This window comes from Cnephaeus nilssonii (assembly GCF_951640355.1).
Source record: "Cnephaeus nilssonii genome assembly, chromosome: 5".
In the NCBI taxonomy this organism is placed as follows: domain Eukaryota; kingdom Metazoa; phylum Chordata; class Mammalia; order Chiroptera; family Vespertilionidae; genus Cnephaeus; species Cnephaeus nilssonii.
In genome coordinates, this window is record NC_137076.1 from 27,205,254 (window position 1) to 27,225,714 (window position 20,461).

A 20,461-nucleotide genomic window follows, 5' to 3' on the forward strand; every position below is an offset into this window, starting at 1 on the left:
TTTCCACCAAAGGAGCTGACAACCCAACTTCCCAATGTCTGAGGGCTTCCTCTACTAAGTTGAGCTCACTCTGTCATGCCCATGGAAAGTGTCGGAGAATTATTGTCTCCTGGATGTAGCTTTCAACTAACAACTGAAGGGAGGTGCTGTATAAATACCCCAGCTCTCTCACATTTAGTTAGAATGAACTACACTGACTTCCAGAGTCCTCCAGAGGGACAAAAACTCCAATTATCCACAGTGGCTTGATAGTACTCTCTGCGTGGCTTCTGTCCTTTTTCCCATTTCACTTCCTCAGTCCCCTGCCGGTACTTTCTGGAACTACCTCTCAAGTAAGTTATTTCTGCTTGACTCCACATCTTAAGAGTCTTTTTATAAGACATGGAGTAGATGACCTCCCAGGTTCCTGGACACACTCAGATTCACAGGAAGGGACCATGAATCTTGGTACCTGAGGAACAAGAGCCATGAGGACAGCAAAGCTGGAAAGGTGGAAGCACTTGCATTTGGTGTAAGAATCATTGCTGCTCACATGAGTGCAGCCCTCCGTCGACCAGCTGCCTCCCTCCTCTGATCCTTCCCAGTACACACACAGATGTTTTCTTCTCGCACCACCAGGCTGGAAAGAGAATAGCATAAAGTGGCTCTCTTTCTGGTTTTACTGTTTTAACTTCATAGGTTGATCAAGGATTCACTGGGTTGGAAACTGGATGCGAAAGCCCCATCATCTAGAACCCATGTGGTGAAGAGTTTTATACTACACGTGTGTGAACTTTATTCTCATTGATTCTGCCCTGCTCTGGTCATCTCAGAGCCCTGGGAATTGACCCTAATCTACTTTCCCAGGTTGCCTGTCATTGGTAGGACCAATGAGAGGAACTAGTGAGAGATCATTGGATGAGAGCTAAAGAAGCCCAGGTATTTCTTCTATACGTCTTTCTCCAGCAGGGCAATCCTCCTCCATGCCTCCAGCCTTCACTGGGCTCAATAATGCTCATCCCCCCATTGCTTTTTTAGGCATAATCCTTCCTATATAATAAAAGGTTAATATGCAAATCAACCGAATGGCTGAACAACTGGTTGCTATGACGTGCACTGACCACCAGGGGGCAGATGCTCAACACAGGAGCTGCCCCCGGTGGTCAGTGTGCTCCTACCGGGGAAGAGCCACTCAGCCAGAAGTCCCCGAGCCAGGCTCACAGCTGGCAAGCGCAGTGGTGGTGGCGGGAGCCTCTCCCACCTCTGCAGCAGTGCTAAGGATGTCTGACTGACAGCTTAAGCCCACTCCCCACGGAAAGCAGGCCTAAGCCATCAGTTTGACATCCCCCAAGAGCTCCTGGGCTGCGAGAGGGTGCAGGCCCGGCTGAGGGACACCCCCCCCCCACACACACACACACCACAAGTGCAAGAATTTTGTGCACCGGGCCTCTAGTTTGTTAATAAAAGCTTCTCTGGAAGCCTCAATATTTATTGTCAGTTCTCTGAACCCTGTATGATCAGAGTTGGATTAGGTTACCTGCCAGGATCCTGATAAGACACCCATTTAAGGTAACACATAGAGAACCAGCCCTGGGTTTTGCTCACCTGAGAATGTTTGAAGGTCAGGAACACAGGTTTAGACAGATAAACTTTTTCCTTTACACCAATGGTGCCACTCACAACATGAGAGTTCAGTTTTATGTCCAATGTTCCTCTTCTATCACTGAAAAAGGATCCGTTCAGAATATCCCCAAGAGACTGGTAAGTGATAAATGCAACTTTACTCTCTGAGAAAACAGAAGAGAAATCTCTTTATAGGGGGCTTATAGTCTGGTGAATTGGAATAAAAAACTAAGTCACCACATCTTGGCCCAGTCACCTAGAAATGAGACAACAGGCCTAGAATCTGAAGGCCAAGGGACTCCATCTTAGACACAGTACCTCTTGTGGTTCCTTTGAAAGCATCATTGCAGTCGATATCCATTGTGTTATTTCCAGCTTCCAGAACAGTCTTCTTGTTTGTGTCATTGCACCTCTTGGTTTCATAGACTGGAAACATTAAGAAAGTGAGTCCTGCTTGGCTCATTTCTCATGCCTAAGGAACTGAAGAACCCCCTTCTGTGAAAGATCCCTTACTGGTGATTTCATTTTCTGCATACTGGGTAGACCAGATGGTACTCCCTTCCACTTCTCTGGCTGTTGGGAATTAAATGGTCAAAACTGCCTGAGAAACACACACTACCCAACCAACTCAGAGCTGAAACTAGGGCGGGCAAGCTCAACCTCTATGGTCGAATATTTAAAGGCAAAAGCAATTTTAAAATGTGTACTGAAGAACTTAGTGGGGCGGGGGGGGGGGGGGGGGAGGCAGGAAAACTTAAGTTTTTAGCAAAAGAAGCTTAGCATCTAAGATTTCCAAGGAAATAGTCCCTGGAGCAGACTTTCTGCATTTGGGAAGAATCCCTTGAGTGAACTCTCTCCATGACATATAAACATAAAGTCTGACAAAATATCCCCCCCCCCCCCAATAAGAAAAATGCTCAGTGTTTCTTACCTATATCAAGCACAGAATTTTCATACTTTCCTGGAGAAGCAAAACTCTCATTCCATATGGTCAATTCTATGTTTTGAAGTAGTTGGGTCGCCTTTTTTGCAATGTACTCTTTGCTTTCATTTTTCTTTAGAATTGTCTTTCAAAGAAATAAAGCTAGTTAGGTAGACTCTTACATAAACTTAAAAAAAAACAGGAATGTACATAAGTGTGGTTGGGTGAGCCCAGAAGACAATAACATTTATTAAGGTGTAGCTAGGCTCTGTGCTGTCAACCTGATATGACTTTTCTCGTTTATCACTGGCAGCCCTGTGAAGAGTGTATCCTTAGCTTCATTGTATTTTTGAGAACATGAAAGCTTAAAAATGAGGTATCTGGAACCTACAAAGAGTTTCTTATGGAGGAAGATAGGGAATGGGAGGTGGTGAGGCGATGAAATGAGGCTCTAGATGTTTGCTGCAGATCTTCGAATGACACCTTTGCCAGGGTTTCTCAATCTTCTCAACTGACATTTGAGACCAGATAATAATTGTGGGAGGATATCCTGGGCATTATTAGATGTTTACCAACATCCCTGATCTCCACTTACTAAATGCCAGTAACACCATAGTTGTGCCAACCAAAAATGTCCCCAGATTTGTCCCCCTGGGACAAAGGACAAAATCACTCCTGTGCTGCATCTTAAAAGTCATAGGGAAGCTGTGGCAGCATTTGACCAGAAGAATGACGTGGAAGACTAATTAGCTGTTTCCCAAACCTAGCTTCACCTTACTCACCCAAATGGTCTGTGATGGCTGTGTCTTCTCACCAGCGTCCTCTGGGAAAGAAAAGTAGCCATTGAATCAAATATGGGAGATAACACACCCTGGCTCACATCCCTTCTTCTAAGCACCCTCAAGTTGGGTCCTTCCTTGATGCTTCCACATCCTATCCTAGTTTCCCTCTAAGAAGTCCCAAATGCCTTCTACAGTAAAATAAAAAGAGAATTAGGATGGGGCTTCCAGTTCAATCATTCAGTCCATAGTATTTATTGGGCAATTACTGAAAGCCGGGCACAGTGTTAAACCTGATGGATAGAGGTCGACATAGTGGCAAAGGGAATTCCCTTCTAGAATTTGCAGGCTGCCAATAATGGCAAACAATTAATTGATTACAAGGGTCCAAGATGTTAACAAATAGAACGAGATGACTTGGGAGTATACAGAAGAGGCCCCAGAATATCAAGGGTGCAGAGAAAGCTTCCCCAAGGAATGGATGTTAATTGAATTAATAATATAGAAACATATATTATTATAATATTAATAATATTAATAATACTTGCCCTTGTCTACACAGCATGGTATATAAAGTGGCTTCATACACATTAGCTCATTTAAAGGAACTCAAAAGGTTCTAGAACAGAGTTATGTAGCCTAACAGCTAATATTAATTGAGCCTTCCCAAGTGCACGAAATATTTTACATGCCTTAACAATGATAGGTAAAGTATATTCATTTCCTAGGGCTGCTGTAACAAAATACTACAAACTGGGTGGCTTAACACAATGGCAATTTATTATCTCATGGTTCTGGAAGATAAAAGTCCAAATCAAGGTGTCAGCAGGGCTGTGGTCCCTCTGAAGGTTTTAAGATATATTCTTTGCTGTTTCTAGCTTCCAATGGCTGCCAGCAATCATTGCTGTCCCTTGGTCTATGGCAGCCTAACTCCAATCTATGCTTCTATCATTACGTGATCTATCATTACATGATCTTCCAAATTCCCTCTTATAATGACACCAATCATATTGGATTTAGGGCCCACCCTAATCTAGAATGATCTCATTCTGATTTGCTTATATCTGCAAAGACCCTATTCCCAAATAAGATCACATTCATAGTTTCCGTGAGTGGACACGAATTTGGGGGAAGGTATTTCACCCAGTACGTGAGGTAAGAAGTCTCTGAAATGATCTCTGCCTCACATTCCTTTATTCACATCCTGCTGTGTGAATTCACTCCTCCCCCCCCCCCCCCCCCCCCCGACTCAACTCAGAGACTCATTTCTAATGAACAGAATACAGCAAAAGGGAAAAGATGTCACTTCTGAGGTTAGGTTATAAAGGGCTAGGATTTCTGTTTTGTTCACACTCTCTTCCTGGCTATTCTCATGTACTTGTTGTAATAAAGCAAGCTAGAGAGGCCAATATAGCTAAGAACAGAGGGCGACCTCAGAAAGACCATGAGGCCCTCAGTCCAATCATTTTAAAAGAACTGAATCAGCCAGGAATTGTGTGAGTGAGCTTGGAAGCAGACAAACCTTCAGATAAGATTGCATCCCCGACCAATACTTTGATTGTAATCGTGAGAGACCTAGAAGCAGAGGACCAGGTAAGGCACGCTTCAATTCCTACCCTACACAGTCCAGGAGCCAATAGATATGTGTTGTTTTAAGCCGCTAACATTGGGGTCATTTGTTAGTCAGCATCACATAACTAGTATAGTAGATGCTACTCCTATTCTTCCCACTTACAGACGAGGCATAAAGAAGTTAGTCATTCCCCAAAAGTAAGCAGTACTGTAAGAAGTCAAATCCAATCTAACTCAAAATTTGGAATTACACCAGGACTTCAAATATAAGGCAATAGGTTGTGGATAGTGAGGGCCAGGATTTTTGTTGTTGTTGTTGTTGAAGAAAGAAATTACAAATAAGGAAAGAAGGAAAGCTAGATCAAGCCCTGGGGTTCCACTGGGATTGGAGCTATCAGTATGAACTCATGGATTTTAGTATATAGACAGATAAAATGAGTGAGAGAGAGAAACAAGTAGAGAAGTCCAGTAGAAAATTAGAGGTGTCAATTTGGAAGCCTGGGAAAGAGACATACATTTGTAAGGCAGTGATGTAGAGATGATGATTGGTATCATGGGCTTAAACCAGATCTCCTGGGAAAAGATTACAACGATGGGTTGAAGGACAAGGGCCAGGATAGATCTCTGCAATCTTACCCTGGCCTGACATTGGTGGAACTCTCAAAAGCCTTCCTCGCCCCTCCTTGTTCATGTTGGAGAGCACTGGAGGTTCTTACCATAACAATCTGCATAGTTCAATTTAGTAAACCTAGCCACCCAGTTGAAAATAGGAAGATTTGGGACACAGCTGCAGTAGTAACTTCCAATTTCATTTCTGCAATATGATTTCTGCTTGCACTTTGCCAGCCCGGTCTTACACTCATCAATATCTGTGAATCAAGAGAAAAATACCATTTTTCATTCTCATAAAATTATACTATTTTCCCTTTCCCCTTGGAATCTCTACTACCCAGTATCATTCATAAATGGACATCTATTCTCACATAAAATGGCTTCATATTATAAAGATGACAACTCTCCTTAAGTTAATTTACAAATAAAATATGATCCCAATAAAAAATATCTACAAGTATTTTATGGAATGAGATGTATTGCTACTATCATGCAAGAATAGCCAGAAAAACTGAGATAGGGATTGGCCTTCCAACACATCAAAACATACTACAAAGTCAGCGTCCTGTGCAGTGTGTTCACTGGTTAGAGCGTTTGCCCACGGGTTCAAGTCTGGTCAAGGGCATGTATCTGGGTTGCAGGTTCGATCCCCAGCCCCAGTCAAGGCACATGCAGGAGGCAACCAATCAATGTCTCTCACTCCCTTTCTCTATTTGTCTCCCTTTCCCTCCACACTCTCTCTCTAAAATAAATAAATAAATAAATAAATAAATGGAAAAAATATCCTCAGTAAAAATTAACACAAAAACAAAATAACAATGAGATACTGGTGCATGAAGAGAGAGACTAGTAGAAGAGACTAAAGGTCCAGAAATAGACCTAAATATATATGGGGCTTTAGAACCTGATAATCATTACATGTCAAATCATTGGACAACACATTCTGCTGAGCCAGTGGGAAGACAGGCGCTCTCAGGCATTGCTGGTGAGAATACAAATTGGTACAGCCTTTCTGAAATTAAATTTGGAATATCTAGTCAAGCTGCATATGGATTTAGCTGTTGACTCAGCCATCTCACTTCTAGGACTGTACCCTAAAGACATACTTCCACAAATATTAGAACAGCCTAAACATCAAAACAATTTAAATGCCCATGCTCAGGAGAGAGTTGAATAAACTATGGTTTGTCCCAAAGCTATAAAAAAAGAAAATGGGGAAGATCTCTATGAACTGATTTGGAATAAATTCTAGGATACATTTAAGCTAAAAAAGCAAAGTGCAAAAGGGCATCTATGGTGTCCTATCAAAGTGTCATGGTCCCAGAAGACAAGGAACTCTGGGGATCTTTCACAGGTTACACAAGACTAAAGATCACGGAAATCAAAGCCAATGTGGGATTCTGAAATGGCTCCTGGAACAGAAAAAGGCTGGGGCAGGGGGCCAGGGGAGGGGAGGGACATTAGGGGAAGAAATAAAGAAACTTGAAAAAAGTCTGTATTTAGTTAATATCATTGCCTGGTTTTGATCATTGTACTGTGGTCATGTCCTTGGTTAACCTCAGGGGAATTGGGGGAAGGAAATACAGAATTAACTGAGCTGTTTTGGCAATATTGATTTAGGTCTAAAACCATTTCAAAACAAAAAGTTTAAAAAGAAGAAGAAGAAGATATATCCAGTATTGTGGTTCCACTCATAGGAGTACCCTAAGAGGAAACAAATTAACAGACACAAAAAGTAGATGGTGGGAGCCAGCGGCTGTAGGAGGGGATGAGGAGTTAGTATTTAATGGGAACAGAGTTTTAGTTTGGGAAGAGGAGAAAGTTCTGTGGATGGATGGTGACAGTAGCTGCACAACACTGTGAATGTACTTAATGACACCAAAAGATACATCTAAAAATGGTTAAAAAATCAATTTTATGTTGTGTATATTTTGCCACAATAAAATAAAACAAATCCTAGTCCACCATTGTATGCTTCACCTTCTTCATTGACACTAATTCCATGCATAAGATGTTCAGTTCCACCAATCAGATATTCAGGAGTGCTATTTTTCTTTGATATTCAAATGGACCTTTAGAATTTGTGGAAATGAAAAAGAATTTTGGCTGGAGCAGATGGGCGTAGTGAGAAGTGAAATTGGAACACTAAGCTGGGGCCAGATCATGGTAGGTAGTGAGTGCCAAGATACTGATTGATTGATTTATTTGTTCTGTTGGTCAATGTTTTTATTGAACATCTGCTATGTAACAACACTATTCTCTGTCCTAGGCATACCACAATGAACAACACAGAGATGATCCCTCCCCTTGTAAAGTTCTCCAGTAAACCAACATATAAAAACACCAATGCTGAGCTTCAAGAGCCCAGGGTCCTGGGAACTCTACCTTTCTCTAAAGAAAAACCAAGGATTATCAAGCTAGCATCAGAATGACAGCAGGAGGGTGCATAAGGATAGGGACTTCTTTAAGGACTCTGGGACTATCCTATATAATAAAGAGGTAATATACAAATTGACCATCACTCCAACAATAAGATGGCCACCCCCATGTGGTCAAAGATGGCCACCCCCATGTGGATACAAGATGGCCGCCACAAGATGGCCGGCAGGGAAGGGCAGTTGTGGGTAAACAGGCCAGCAGGGGAGGGCAGTTGGGAGGGACCAGGCCTGCAAGGGAGGGCAGTTGGGGGCGATCAAGCCTGTAGGGGAGGGCAGTTAGGAGCAACCAGGCTGGCAGGGGAGGGCAGTTGGGGGCAACCAGGCCTGCAAGGGGATGGCAGTTAGGGGTGACCAGGTTGGCAGGGGAGGGCAGTTAGGGGTGACCAGGCCTGCAGGGGAGGGCAGTTAGGGGTGACCAGGCTGGTAGGGGAGTGCAGTTAGGGGCAATCGGGCTGGCAGGGGAGCAGTTAGGCATCTATCAGGCTGGTAGGGGAGTGGTTAGGGGGTGATCAGGCTGGCAGGCAGGTGAGCGGCTGGGAGCCAGCAGTCCTGGATTGTGAGAGAGATGTCCGACTGCTCGTTTAGGCCCGTCGGACATCCCTCAAGGGGTCCCAGATTGGAGAGGGTACAAGCTGGGCTTAGGGACACACACACCGCCCCACCCCCCATGCACCATGGTGTAAGAATATTGTTGCATCTTTGCAGCACTAACATCCCTACATAACTCAGATAACTCAGGGAACGGGGTATAGAAGGATGTCCCTGCCCCCTTCCAAATGCCAAGATGAATGTGGATTGCATCCTACCTTCACATATCTCATAAAATCCAGTGAAGTACCTCCTCCCAGACCTGGACTGATATCCATCTTTGCAAGCACAGTGGGTTCTGTTGGAGCAGCTGGCATTGTCAGGGCATGTATGACAGGAAGCTGCAGAGAACACAAGATCCTTTAATTCATTTGTTTACTCATTTACTCAAGAAATATTCAGTGAGCACCTAGGATTACCAGACTCTGGTCAAAAGAATGTCCTCCTGGGAATATCTCTGTTGGCATCCTTTTTGCACCCATCCCACAACAGAACACACATGCTCACGGTGCCCAGACCACCTCCCACCTCTGCCACCAACACTTTTTTGACAGTAGAACTTCTCCAGCACCTGTGTTTCTTTACCTGGGGCTATCTTTGGCGCCCACAGTCCTCTTTGCTCTCCACGTGACAGTAGCAATGCTCTCTCCCCACAGAAGCAGCTCTCTCAATCAATGGCTGACAAAAGTCAGTGCATTGAAATAAAACCAGTTATCTTATTATCAAAAATAAACAGAGAGTAGGAGGTGGCAAAATTGTAGTCCTATTGCATTGCTGGTAGGAATGGTGCAGTAAAATGGTGCAGCTCTTGTGGAAAACAGTTTGGCAGTTTCTAAACTAAAAATTATAATTCCTGTCCTGGCTGGTGTTTATCAGTGGTTAGAGCATCAGCCTGTGCACCAGAGGGTCTTGGGCTCCATTCCCAGTCAAAGGGGGATACCTGGGTAGCAGTTTTGATCCCCAGCCCCAGTAGGGGGTGTGCGGGAGGCAACCAGTCCATGTGTCTCTCACATTGATGTTTCTCTCTCTCTCTGCTCCCTCCTCCCTCCCTTTCACACTCTCCAAAAAAAAAAAAAAATCAATGGAAAAATTTCTTCAGGTGAGGATTAACAAAAAGCAAAAACAAAAAAAATTACAATTCCCATATGACCTAGCAATTTCATTCATGGGCTTATAGCCAAAAGAACTGAAAGCAGGGTCTTCAAGAGATATTTGTTTACCCTTGTTCATAGCAGCACTATTCACAGCAGCCAAAAGAAGCCACCCAAGTGCCCATTAATGGATGAATGGATAAACGAAATGTGGTCCATCACATAAAAGAATATTATCCAGCTTTTAGAAAAAGAAATTCCAACACATGCTACAATATGGATGAACTTTGGAGACATTGTGATAAGTAAATAAGCTCATCACAAAAGGACAAATGCTATATGGTTCCACGCATAAAGTCTCTAGGAGTCAAATTCATAGAGCCAAAGTAGAATGGAGGGTGCCAGGGGCTGGGGGAAGGGGAATGGGGGATGAATGTTTAATTGGGGGAGATAGCCTTGAGGTTCATGTTTCTTACTATGTCCAACAGTCCCCATGGGCTCAAGCTCCAGTTGCCCACATGTAACTTGCTATATAATGGACCCTATATTGGCTCCTTGCCTTCTAACCTGACTTCTCACTCCCAAATGTTGCTTCCTAGGATCACCTTCCAGATAAATTACTTGCTCAGGATTTGCTCTTGGGGGTGCCCAACACGAGACATGGGGGGCAAAGGCAACACTATCTCCCAAAATTATTTGGGACACAGGCTTTTGGGGAAAAAAGGACAAAATCCAACATCCACCAGCTGTGTGACCTTGAGTCAACTACTTCTCTAGAGGGCCATTGGTCAAGTAGGGATAATGTCAAAACCATCTTTGCAGGAATGTCATGAGAATTGAATCAGTTGGAGCATGCAATTTGCTTAGCATTGAGCCTGGTGCAATACAAGAGCTAAATAAATGGGTGACAATGGTGATAGTGGAGGAGTGGGAGCTCCAAGGAAAGGGCAGAAGGCATCAGGGATTAATATTCTCTCTCAATGAAAGGACACCTTCCCTCCTCTGGAGTTAGGTTGCAGACCCCAATTTCCTTTCCCTGGCCTTTGACAATCACAGACTCACCTCCAGAATTCTCCACTTCTGATCCTGACAGAGTTAGCAGGACACTGAGGCCTAGAGTAGAGAGAGAAGGGGATAGTTCAGTTGGGGGATGCTCTGGGGCTCTGCTTGGCTGAGGCCTAGGTGAGTTTGGGGTTTTATTTGACATTATTCACTTTACCGTAGACTCTTCCAGGCAAACTATAAACCCAATGAAAGGCATCATTTATTACTGCAGTATGAGAGGTACATCTGATTGCAGCTGTAAAAGTTTGACACCCAATTCTAATGTGCCCTGGGGGGGGGAGAGTCCATACCATCAAGCAATCCGTGGGTACCAACTGGGTGTTTTATGATTCAACTCAATTCTGCCACTGTCTATCCAGAGACATCCACAGATTAAGGGCTATCGATTGGACATTCCAATGACCCCCTCCTTGGGTTTGATTCATTTGCTAGAGTGACTCACAGAACTCAGAGAAACATTTTACTTACTAGATCACTGGTTTATTGTAAGAGGATACAACTCAGGAACAGCCGGATGGAAGAGCTTCATAGGACCAGGTATGGGGAAGGGGTACTAAGCTTCCATGTCCTCTCTGGGCACCATTCCGGAAGCTCTCCGAAACTCATCCTTTTGGGTTTTTACAGAGGCTTCATTACATAGGCATGATTGACTAGCTAATTGGTCATTGATGACTGATTCAACCTCCAGCCCTTCTCCATCCCTGGAAATCAGGGGGTGAAACCATGAGTTCCATGGCCAAAATGGTGGCGTAGGTAAAGGCGGGGGGGGGGGGGGGGTGGCGGAGACACCAAACAGGCTGGTCCCACACCCACATGTGGTGGTTAAAAATAGACTTTAAAACAAAAGACAAAGAAGGACCCAGCAATTGCATTTTGGGGTATTTATTCAAAGAAACCCAAAACCACTAAATTGAAAAGACATATGCACCCATATGTTCATTGCAGCATTATTTACACTAGCCAAGATATGAAAGCAACCTAAGTGTCCATCAATAGATGAAGAAATGGTGCATATATACAATGAAGTATGACTCAGTCATAAAAAACAAAAACTTGTCACCTGCAACAAAATGGATGAACCTAGAGGGTATTGTCTTGAGTGAAATAATTCAGCAGTGAAAGACAAATGACGTATGACTTCACTTATATGTGAAATCTAAAAAACAAAATAGAAACAAACAGATACAGAGAACAGTTTGATGATGGCTAGAAAGGTGTGAAAGACTGATGAAAAAGGTGAAGGGATTAAGAAGTACAAATTGATAGTTACAAAATAGTCATGGGGATATAAAATACAGCGTAGGGAATATAGTCAATAATATTATAATAACTATGCATGGAAGGAACCTGCAACTGAGGTACGTGCCCTTGACCAGAATCAAACCCGGGACCCTTCGGTTTGCAGACCGACGCTCTATCCACTGAGCCAAACCAGCTAGGGTGGTCCACTCAATTTTAAAAGGCAAAGAGAAAACAGGTGAAGTTAATTTCAATAATATATTTTATTTAACCAGCTATAGCCAAAATGTTATTTTAACACACAATCACTATGAAACAGATTATTCGTAAAGTATTTCACATTCTTTACTGTATGTATTAAGTCTTTGAAATTCAGTATGCATTTGGACTGGACTTATTTCGAGTGCTCAGTAGCGACATGTGGCTGTGGCTATGGTACTGGATAGCCCAGTTTTAACCTCTTAATAACCAGTGTATTCTCTGGAATACGCAGAGTCTGAAATAGCATAGACTGTAAGAATCCCAGGGGTCCAAGACTGTGGCCAATTTGGAACAAATCAGGATGTTGTCAGGATGATCTATTTTGAGGATGACCTAAAAATGTCTACCATATGACTAGACCAAATGTCTACATATTGAAGCTGGAGATGAACTCAGAAATGCAGACAACTTTGCCACAAATGTATGAATAGCACTCCCCCATGGTGGGTGGGCTGAATAACCAGCACTGGGAAAAGGCTTTGCCCTTATCCCTCTCACTGCGAGCAGGCTGAGTTGGAATCCTTTGCTAAATTCTGGAGGCAGCTGCTTTCATGGCCAACATCAGCCCTAAAAGGTTTAAGTGGGACGAATAAAATCCAGGTAACTTGGATTTGTAGCCTATGGAAGGGGGAGGAGCAAGGATTAGTTGGATTATCACAGAACAAGACAAGTCCCCTGGACAAGAGATGGTCAACACCTGCTCGTCCTACCTCCTCTGCTCTATATTACTAGTATTGACAAAAACATCATATTTAAGGATTCATACTGATAGGGGTAGAAGGGCAGAATAAAAATCATTGTTTGTTTGTTTTTGTTTTGTTTTCCATTCTTTTCTTCCTTTCTCTTACCTTCCCCTTCCTTTTTACTAACAGAATACTTAATTGATTAGTTAGCTATATATGTTTAACCATATGTTCTGGCTAAGATTTGTTACAGTTCTCAGTTGACCAGGGAAGAACAAAGAGACTTTTAACTCAGCCCTGAACTTCCATCCCTGGCCACCAGGAATGAAGAGAGCGATGGAGTAGGTCTCAGAAACAATGGGATGACGCACACCTGATCACCGCTTGACCAGTTTCAAAATGCTGGCCATCCTGTTCTGGGGACCAGTAAGGAAGACATTCATCAAGACCTGTTGTAGTAATATAAACAAATGTTTAAAAATGTCTAAAAAGGTTTTAGAATGTTTGAGTTAACCTTCCTGAAACTTAAAAGTTTGATATTGAGGACACATACCCCACTACCTTGAACGTGTATATCCCATAGATAAGGATTTGAACTTCGATTACTGACTTAGAGTGACTTGCTATGATAGACCTATGTTCACATAGCTATGTCAGGGGTACAAGTGCTAATCAGCAATTACACAGGTGAATCATGTATGGCATTACTGAGAAGGCCAGCCAACCAAGAAGACAGGGAGCTTACAATCACCCAAAACCTGTTCTGTGGAAGGCGTAGGGGACAGGATTATAAAGGGGGATGGGCTAGGGTGAGGCTGGGAATGGAATGCAGCCACATGCAGCCCTGGAGGTCCGCAGACGTCAGCTATTGTTCTTGGTCATCAAGCGATAAGAGGATGTCTAGATGTGGGGTCGGCCTGACCATGCTTAGTGGTTCTGCTTGCTTGCTGGGTGCATTGTGCATTGTCCACAGCTGAGTCACCTCCTCAATCCCTTTTGCACCAGCCTACGAAATGATACTTAGAAAAACGTAACCCCCCATGTTCACATAAGTATATGTATTCTAGGATTTAAAATTAATATGATTATTTTTCAGATTAATTCAGGTGCTCTATCAGATTATAAATCCCCCCTCCCCATCATTTGTCCAGTAACAGGACTAGCTATAATTATAAGAAATATTAATCCTGCTCTGTTAACCGTGATTGTTCTGTTCTGATTAGAGAAAGCACATCCTAACCTGAGAGCTGTACAAACCCTGGGATATGGGAGCTAACGTCGAATGCAGTCTATTTGAAAGGGGGCAGCAATAGGATTTGGGGAGCCAGCTGGTATTGTGAGAAATATGAATCCCGCTCCGTGAACCACGGCTGTTTCCTTCTGATTAAAGAAGGCCCGTTCCACCCCGGCTGGAGCCGGCCCGGAGACGCAGCCCTTCCTCCCCACGGGGAGCTGCCTGTTCCCCTGGAAGATGAACACCTTTGCTGCAGAAACAGGAATCGCCAGCCCTTTGCAGAACCCAGCCCTTTGCACACCCACAGGCCTTGGCCGACTTCAGCCTGCTCACCTGTAACTGCCCACCTGGCACTCCCATTGGCTACGTCCCCATGTGACCCCAGCCCTTGCCTGTCACTCAGCCCTTTGAAGACCCCCAGTCCTTCTGCATAGCTGTACACGGCCCCTGTGCCTACTTTCCTTTGTGCGTTTACTGTGTAAGCAACTGGCTCATGGCAGGGCGCAGAGCAGACTCCCGGGGCTGACCTGCGGCTCTCCCATGCTGCCCGCAGTTCTGGAAGAAACGCTCATCTGTGATTCAACCCTGTCTCTGCTTCATCGGCTGGATAGGGACAGGCAGCACGGACCCACTGTTTGTCCGGTTACATAATCTCCTTTTCCGAGAACTGCCTGTAATCTTGGAAAGATTAACAATTTAGTTGCTGAAACAATCGGTCCTGAGGCGCCCGCCCTTTGCCCATCCTTTTCGACCCTCCCTCCACCCCTCCCCAAGCCCGCATTGCCTGCAACCTGTAACCATTATATACCTTCCCTACTTCCCCAAGCCTAAGTCCTACTTTCCCATGTAATCTTTGTCCTTCTACCCAATATAAGCAGTTTATGGGGAGGGGTACAGCAGATTTTGTTTGTTTGTTTTTGGATGACCTGCTGCTCTCTCATACTGCCAGCCTTATCGGAATAAACACTCATATATGATTCAACCCCGACTCTGCAATTTAATTGGCTAAAGCAGTAACAGGCAGCCCGGGCCCATTGGTTGTCCAGTTTCAATATGCTTGCTTACATGTTCTTTCAAAACTCCTAGCCTGTATTTGACTCATCTGATGGTATTTTTTTTTTTTTAATTATTACTCCAAATGTAACCGGACAACCAAAGGGTCCAGGCTGCCTGTCACTACTTGAGCCAATTAAGCAGAGACAGGGTTGCATCATATATGAGCGTTTATTCCCATGATGTTGGCAGTATGGGAGAGCAGTTGGTCACCCACAAAAAGCTGCTCTGACCCCCTCACCAGTTGGCGGGTTATATACACATGAGGGAGAAGATAGCTACGTGCAGCTGCGAGCTACAAATCTAACATGGACAGGGGAGGGTAGAGTCTGCAGTCCGGCCATCGTAATATTAACATAAAAAACCATTAAAACCTGTAAAGAATTTTTGTGAGTTTATTTGAGCCAAACTGTCGACATATGCCGGGAAGCAGAACCTCAACGAATTGAGATAATGCTCCGCTCTGGAGAATGGCGGGTTACATTTGTATTTATACATTGCAATCAAAGGAAAGGGACGTAGGTGGGTTACAGGAAATCCATTGGTGATAGACTAGAGAGGCGGGAGAAAGCAAAGGCGGGGGGGGGGGGGGGGTAGGGACCCCTGGGATTGGATAAAAAGTGAAATGATGGACACATACTTAGGTGGGTGCAGGAACAATTAACATGAAAATGAAGGAATTTGTGGTATCTGTCCTGGCGCCCACCACGTTTGGTTGTGCCCCAGGGGCTCCAGAAAAAGGGAAGTTACAAGTTACCCAGACATTTCAAGGGTATGTGATCATAGATGCAAAAAGACAGATAGGCTCAGTGAAGGTAAAGGTCCACCTTGTCAGGGAAGATACCTGCCTAGGACATAACTACCCACCATAACTTCGTTTAGTTAAAGTTTAATTTCAGACCATCCTTTGTGGTTACTTTAGGTCTCTGAGTTTGCAAGACTGCCTTGCAGGCCTCCCCTGGGCTTGTCAGGTCAGCATGTGGCCCCTTTCATCCACAAGAAGTCTGATAACAAGGTGGTTAATCTTCTATGACAAATACTCATTAACGATTACTCGTTTATTTCAGCCCTTTGTATTCAGCAGGTCTCTATGAAATAAACCTACGTTTCTATGAAAATTGAAGCTTTTGGGGTTTTTTATGTTGCTTTTTTTGGGGGGGTGGGGGTGGGGAGTGCTCATAAACTTAAACCTGGCTCATTTGGCCCGGATTAGCCTTTGACTTGTTCTATGATGTTACAAACAGCTCAGCCCGTTCCTGGGACCCAAGAATGGTCAGCGTTCCCGAGGAAAACTCCCTGAGGGGGTCAAGGTCTGGGCACAGCAACCAAACCAAAGCGTGTCCCGTCCTTGGTCTGTTCTCAAAATGTATTTCCCTTTTGAGTCATGGGCCCATCTGGGCTTTGGGGTGTCTTATCTCTCACTGGCCTGTTTCATCCTCCAGTTCCCAGGGTCTGTAAGAAAACTTCTTATCTGGAGTTAGTGAGGTGAATAATTATTAGACGACCGTGGCTCTGTTCTTATTAATGCCCTTCCCCCTAACGCCAAGACCCTAAAGCCCAAGGCTGGGTGAGTGCAGGTCTTTGTAATACACTCACTAAACGAAGGTACGCTCAGGGCGGCCATCCCAGCAGCAGACTTGAAGTGTCTGTCCCCTTATCCTACCGCGGGGGGGTCCCGTCTCCCAGGGTAAGAGGGCTTTTTTCTCCAGCCCGGTGGGGGCAAGCCAGAAAGGTGTGGGAGTTACCCTAGGCGCCGGGCCCAGCCCCGAGGTTGTAACCACAAATTAACATTCCAATGCAGCGATCAGGAGGCTCCGCGTTCTATCTGTTTGGAGGCTGCCGCTGACCTTCTGGTGTCCTGAGAGAATGTCAGTGAAGCCCCGTTATTCTCTCCCATTCACAGTCTAAGGGAAGTTGATTTCGGGGAGGAGGGAAGGCCTGGCGCCAGCCACGAAAACCCGCGGAGGTCGGCAACCCAAACTACCAAGTCCTGGGAGATAAGGCCTCCGGCAGAGAGAGAAAACCTTGGGAAGGGAAGCCACCCTCCCTCCGCCCCTCCTCCTTCCAGACCCCCTTCTCTGGGGGCGCGGCCTTGCCAGCCCCACAGCCCCTCCCCTGGCCTCTGTGTTCCGGTTTCACCTCTCCCCGACCCCGGGTGTCTGAGGACCAGAAGAGTGTCCCGTCTCCCCACTTGCTGGCAACTGGCGTCAAACTCCTCTCCTCCACCCCAGCCCGTGTCTCCCGAGCTCGGCGACAGGCAGAACCGGACTTGGCCACAGGTCATTTCTTTGCAGTTTCAGACTTGACGAGCCCTAGCCAGGAGCCAGTGGGAGCCCCGGGTAAGTCCCCCAGATTTCGGAGGGGAGTCCCCGGGCTGCCGGGTGATTGTACCCCGGGGGCTGCCTCTTTCTTGGGCCAGTCGCCCCCGACGCCCAGCGGAGGGGAGGGAACGGGTTCCTGGGCACTGACGGGGAAAAGGCCCAGCTGCCCCGCCATCTGGGCTCATTCGAACCATCTGGGGTTCCGTGGGAACCCGTTGGCGCCACTTGGGCGGGTGGCAAGGCGTTGTGAGGACATCCAGCCCCCCTTCCCCTTGCTCGGGGATCTGTGGGGAGCACTCGCTCTGGTCCGGCTGTGTGTGGACTTCTGGGTTCCGGATGCTTCTCTGGTTGTGAGAAGGCAAGTGGAGAGCAGGTAAACCTCCTTGGCTTGCATCAGCCAGCCGCCCAAACTGCAACGAGTGTGGGAAGTCCCCAACTTTACCCGGAAGCATATATAGAAAAGACTAGACACCCGCTGGGGGTGCTCAGCCTCCGGAGGGGACGCTGCCGCTGGGACCGTTGTATAGATTGTGGAGGGTTCTTGACCGGGTTCGTGTCTGTGCTTCTAGGCAGGTGCAGCCCTACCCTGTACAACTGCCTCCTTCCCGTTTCACCGGTTCTGTCCTCGGCTAAGTGACCATGGGAACCACGCAGTCCGTCCCGAAAGACAGCCCCCTAGGCCGCATATTAGAGGGATGGCGTGTCCACGGACATAAGCCAATGACAAAGAAGAAAATGATTTCCTATTGTAATAAGGTCTGGCCAACGTATGTTTTGGGGTCCGAAGAGCGGTGGCCCCTGAATGGCTCTTTGAATTACTATACTATTTTGCAGTTAGAGTCCTTCTGTAAGAGGTCTGGGAAATGGGGTGAACTCTCTTATATAGCGGCTTTTATGTATCTGCATAAGAAGGATGCAGCCAAGGAGGGCAATATGTTAATGGTTCCGTGCGGAAGCTCTCTGAAACCTCCCCAGGCAGACAGTGAGCCGAAGCCTCGGCTTGCAGACAGTGAGCCGAAGCCTCGGCTTGCAGCAGACAGTGGGCCGAAGCCTCGGCTTGCAGACAGTGGGCCGAAGCCTCCCCTTGCAGACAGTGGGCCGAAGCCTCGGCTTGCAGACAGTAAGACGCAGAAGGGGGAAAAGAATGAGGAATCGCCTCCTTCGGCCTCCCAGAACCCAGGGACACAGACACCAAGGCAGAGAGGGGGTGGTTATCCACCGCTGCCGCCCCCAGGGTCCCGGGTAGATCTTGGAAATCCGGGAACCCGGGCCGCCAAGGCTCTTCCTTCATGTGATGAGCAAACCGTCTCCCCTTCTAGGACCTCCCAGGGCACCCAGTGCGGACCAGGGGCTCCGCAGACTGGGGTGGTGGTGCCGTATCAGCAGAGACAATTGCCAGTTGGAGGCCCTGATCCAAAGGGCCAGCCGATGGGATATTATTGGGCCCGTACCCCATTTTCAGTTTCAGATTTACTTAAGTGGAAAACTGTTAATCCCTCTTACCGAGAGGACCCCCAGAAAACAACTGATTTCTTTACATTTATTTTCTCAACCCATGAACCTAACTGGGCCGATGTAGAGGCGCTCCTGAACATCCTGCTAACAAGTGATGAGAGAAAGCTAGTAAGAGAGAAGGCCACAGAGGAAGCCTGGCGGCTTTATATAGAGAACCCCAACAGAACCCCTCACCCAGCCGGGGCAGTGCCTCTCGTAGAGCCTCATTGGAATCCCAACAGCGGAGGCCTAGTGCACCTGGAGCATTACAGGAGATGCATACTGGAAGGGTTAAGGAGAGGGGTGACTAAGAAAAACTGCCTCGACAGGGTACTGGCAATACAGCAAAAACCTGACGAGGACCCTGCTGACTTTCTAGAGAGACTTTACCAAGCCTACCGTAAATACACCAATATAGACCCCGAGGCAGCTGAAAATGTGTGGCAGGTCAGTCTGTCCTTCATCAACCAGAGTGCCCCATATATTAGGAGAAAGCTTGAAACGCTGAATGGAGCATTGGCGATGAACCCGCAGCAGCTGGTCAATATTGCCACGTCTTATAGCAGAAGGATGGAACCGCAGAAGCAGGTTATTATTCTCTTAAGGTCTGGAGGGGGATGGGAAGAAACGAGGCGGAGGAGGCCTCTAGGCCCAAACCAATGTGCTTATTGTAAGGAGGAAGGGCATTGGAAAAGAGAATGCCCTAAGTTAGTTCTGAAAGCATTCAGGAATGCTCTTAGAAACAGAATGATTGGGTGGCATTCGGACTCCGATGAGGAATGACGGGACCCAGGGGCTCCCTTGGATATCACCCGGCCCGTTGTTCTCTCCCCACAGGGGCCCTGGGTACAATTGAGGGTAGGGAACCAACCCATAGACTTTTTTGTGGACACTGGAGTGACTCACAGGCAGTCCTCGGGTTACGTCAGACTCGATGGACGTTGTTACGTCGCCATCTCCCATTTATTAAAAAAAAAGTTCCGTCATTTCGACATATATATATGTGCTTTATGTTTTTTATTATTTACAGTATTTACCACAAGTAAAGGTCAGGAATTGTTAACGTTTAAGTCTTTTTTACTGTTTCACTTCATTACTTCTGTGTATGTGCTCCATGTGAGTGAGTGATGTAGGCGGGTTTGAAAATCGCGTTATGTCGCGATGTGGGAACAGATCGCCGACGTAACCCGAGGACCGTGGCAGTGTCGGGGGTTTCAGGAAAACCGTGGAAAGCAAGCTGTCCTTCCAGGGGTCCTCAGACTTTTTAAACGGGGGGCCAGGCCAGTTCACTGTCCCTCAGACCGTTGGAGGGCCGGACTACAGTTTAACAAAAAACTATGAACAAATTCCTATGCACACTGCACATATCTTATTTTGAAGTAAAAAAAACAAAACGGCTAAAACCACCCCCATGTGGCCCGCGGGCCGTAGTTTGAGGACGCCTGCTTAAGCCCTTAGAATGCTGGAGGGAGGCCCAAAGCTGACACACAGCTTTCCTCACCTGCGA

The 20,461-nt window shown here is 46.1% G+C and overlaps 1 protein-coding gene across 1 annotated transcript in view; it reads right to left on the bottom strand.

Annotated features, from left to right (window-relative positions):
* LOC307100638 (putative adhesion G protein-coupled receptor E4P) overlaps window positions 1-20,461 on the bottom strand; it is a gene marked incomplete at its 5' end in the record, with an annotated part of 49,644 nt that overhangs the window by 19,273 nt on the left and 9,910 nt on the right. The window contains 8 exons of the mRNA XM_079773126.1: window positions 452-619; window positions 1,585-1,766; window positions 1,921-2,028; window positions 2,534-2,669; window positions 3,307-3,347; window positions 5,592-5,744; window positions 8,732-8,854; window positions 10,667-10,717. Of these exons, the coding sequence (XP_079629252.1) occupies window positions 452-619; window positions 1,585-1,766; window positions 1,921-2,028; window positions 2,534-2,669; window positions 3,307-3,347; window positions 5,592-5,744; window positions 8,732-8,854; window positions 10,667-10,717 (962 nt within the window). The remainder of the gene's footprint in view (window positions 1-451; window positions 620-1,584; window positions 1,767-1,920; window positions 2,029-2,533; window positions 2,670-3,306; window positions 3,348-5,591; window positions 5,745-8,731; window positions 8,855-10,666; window positions 10,718-20,461) is intronic.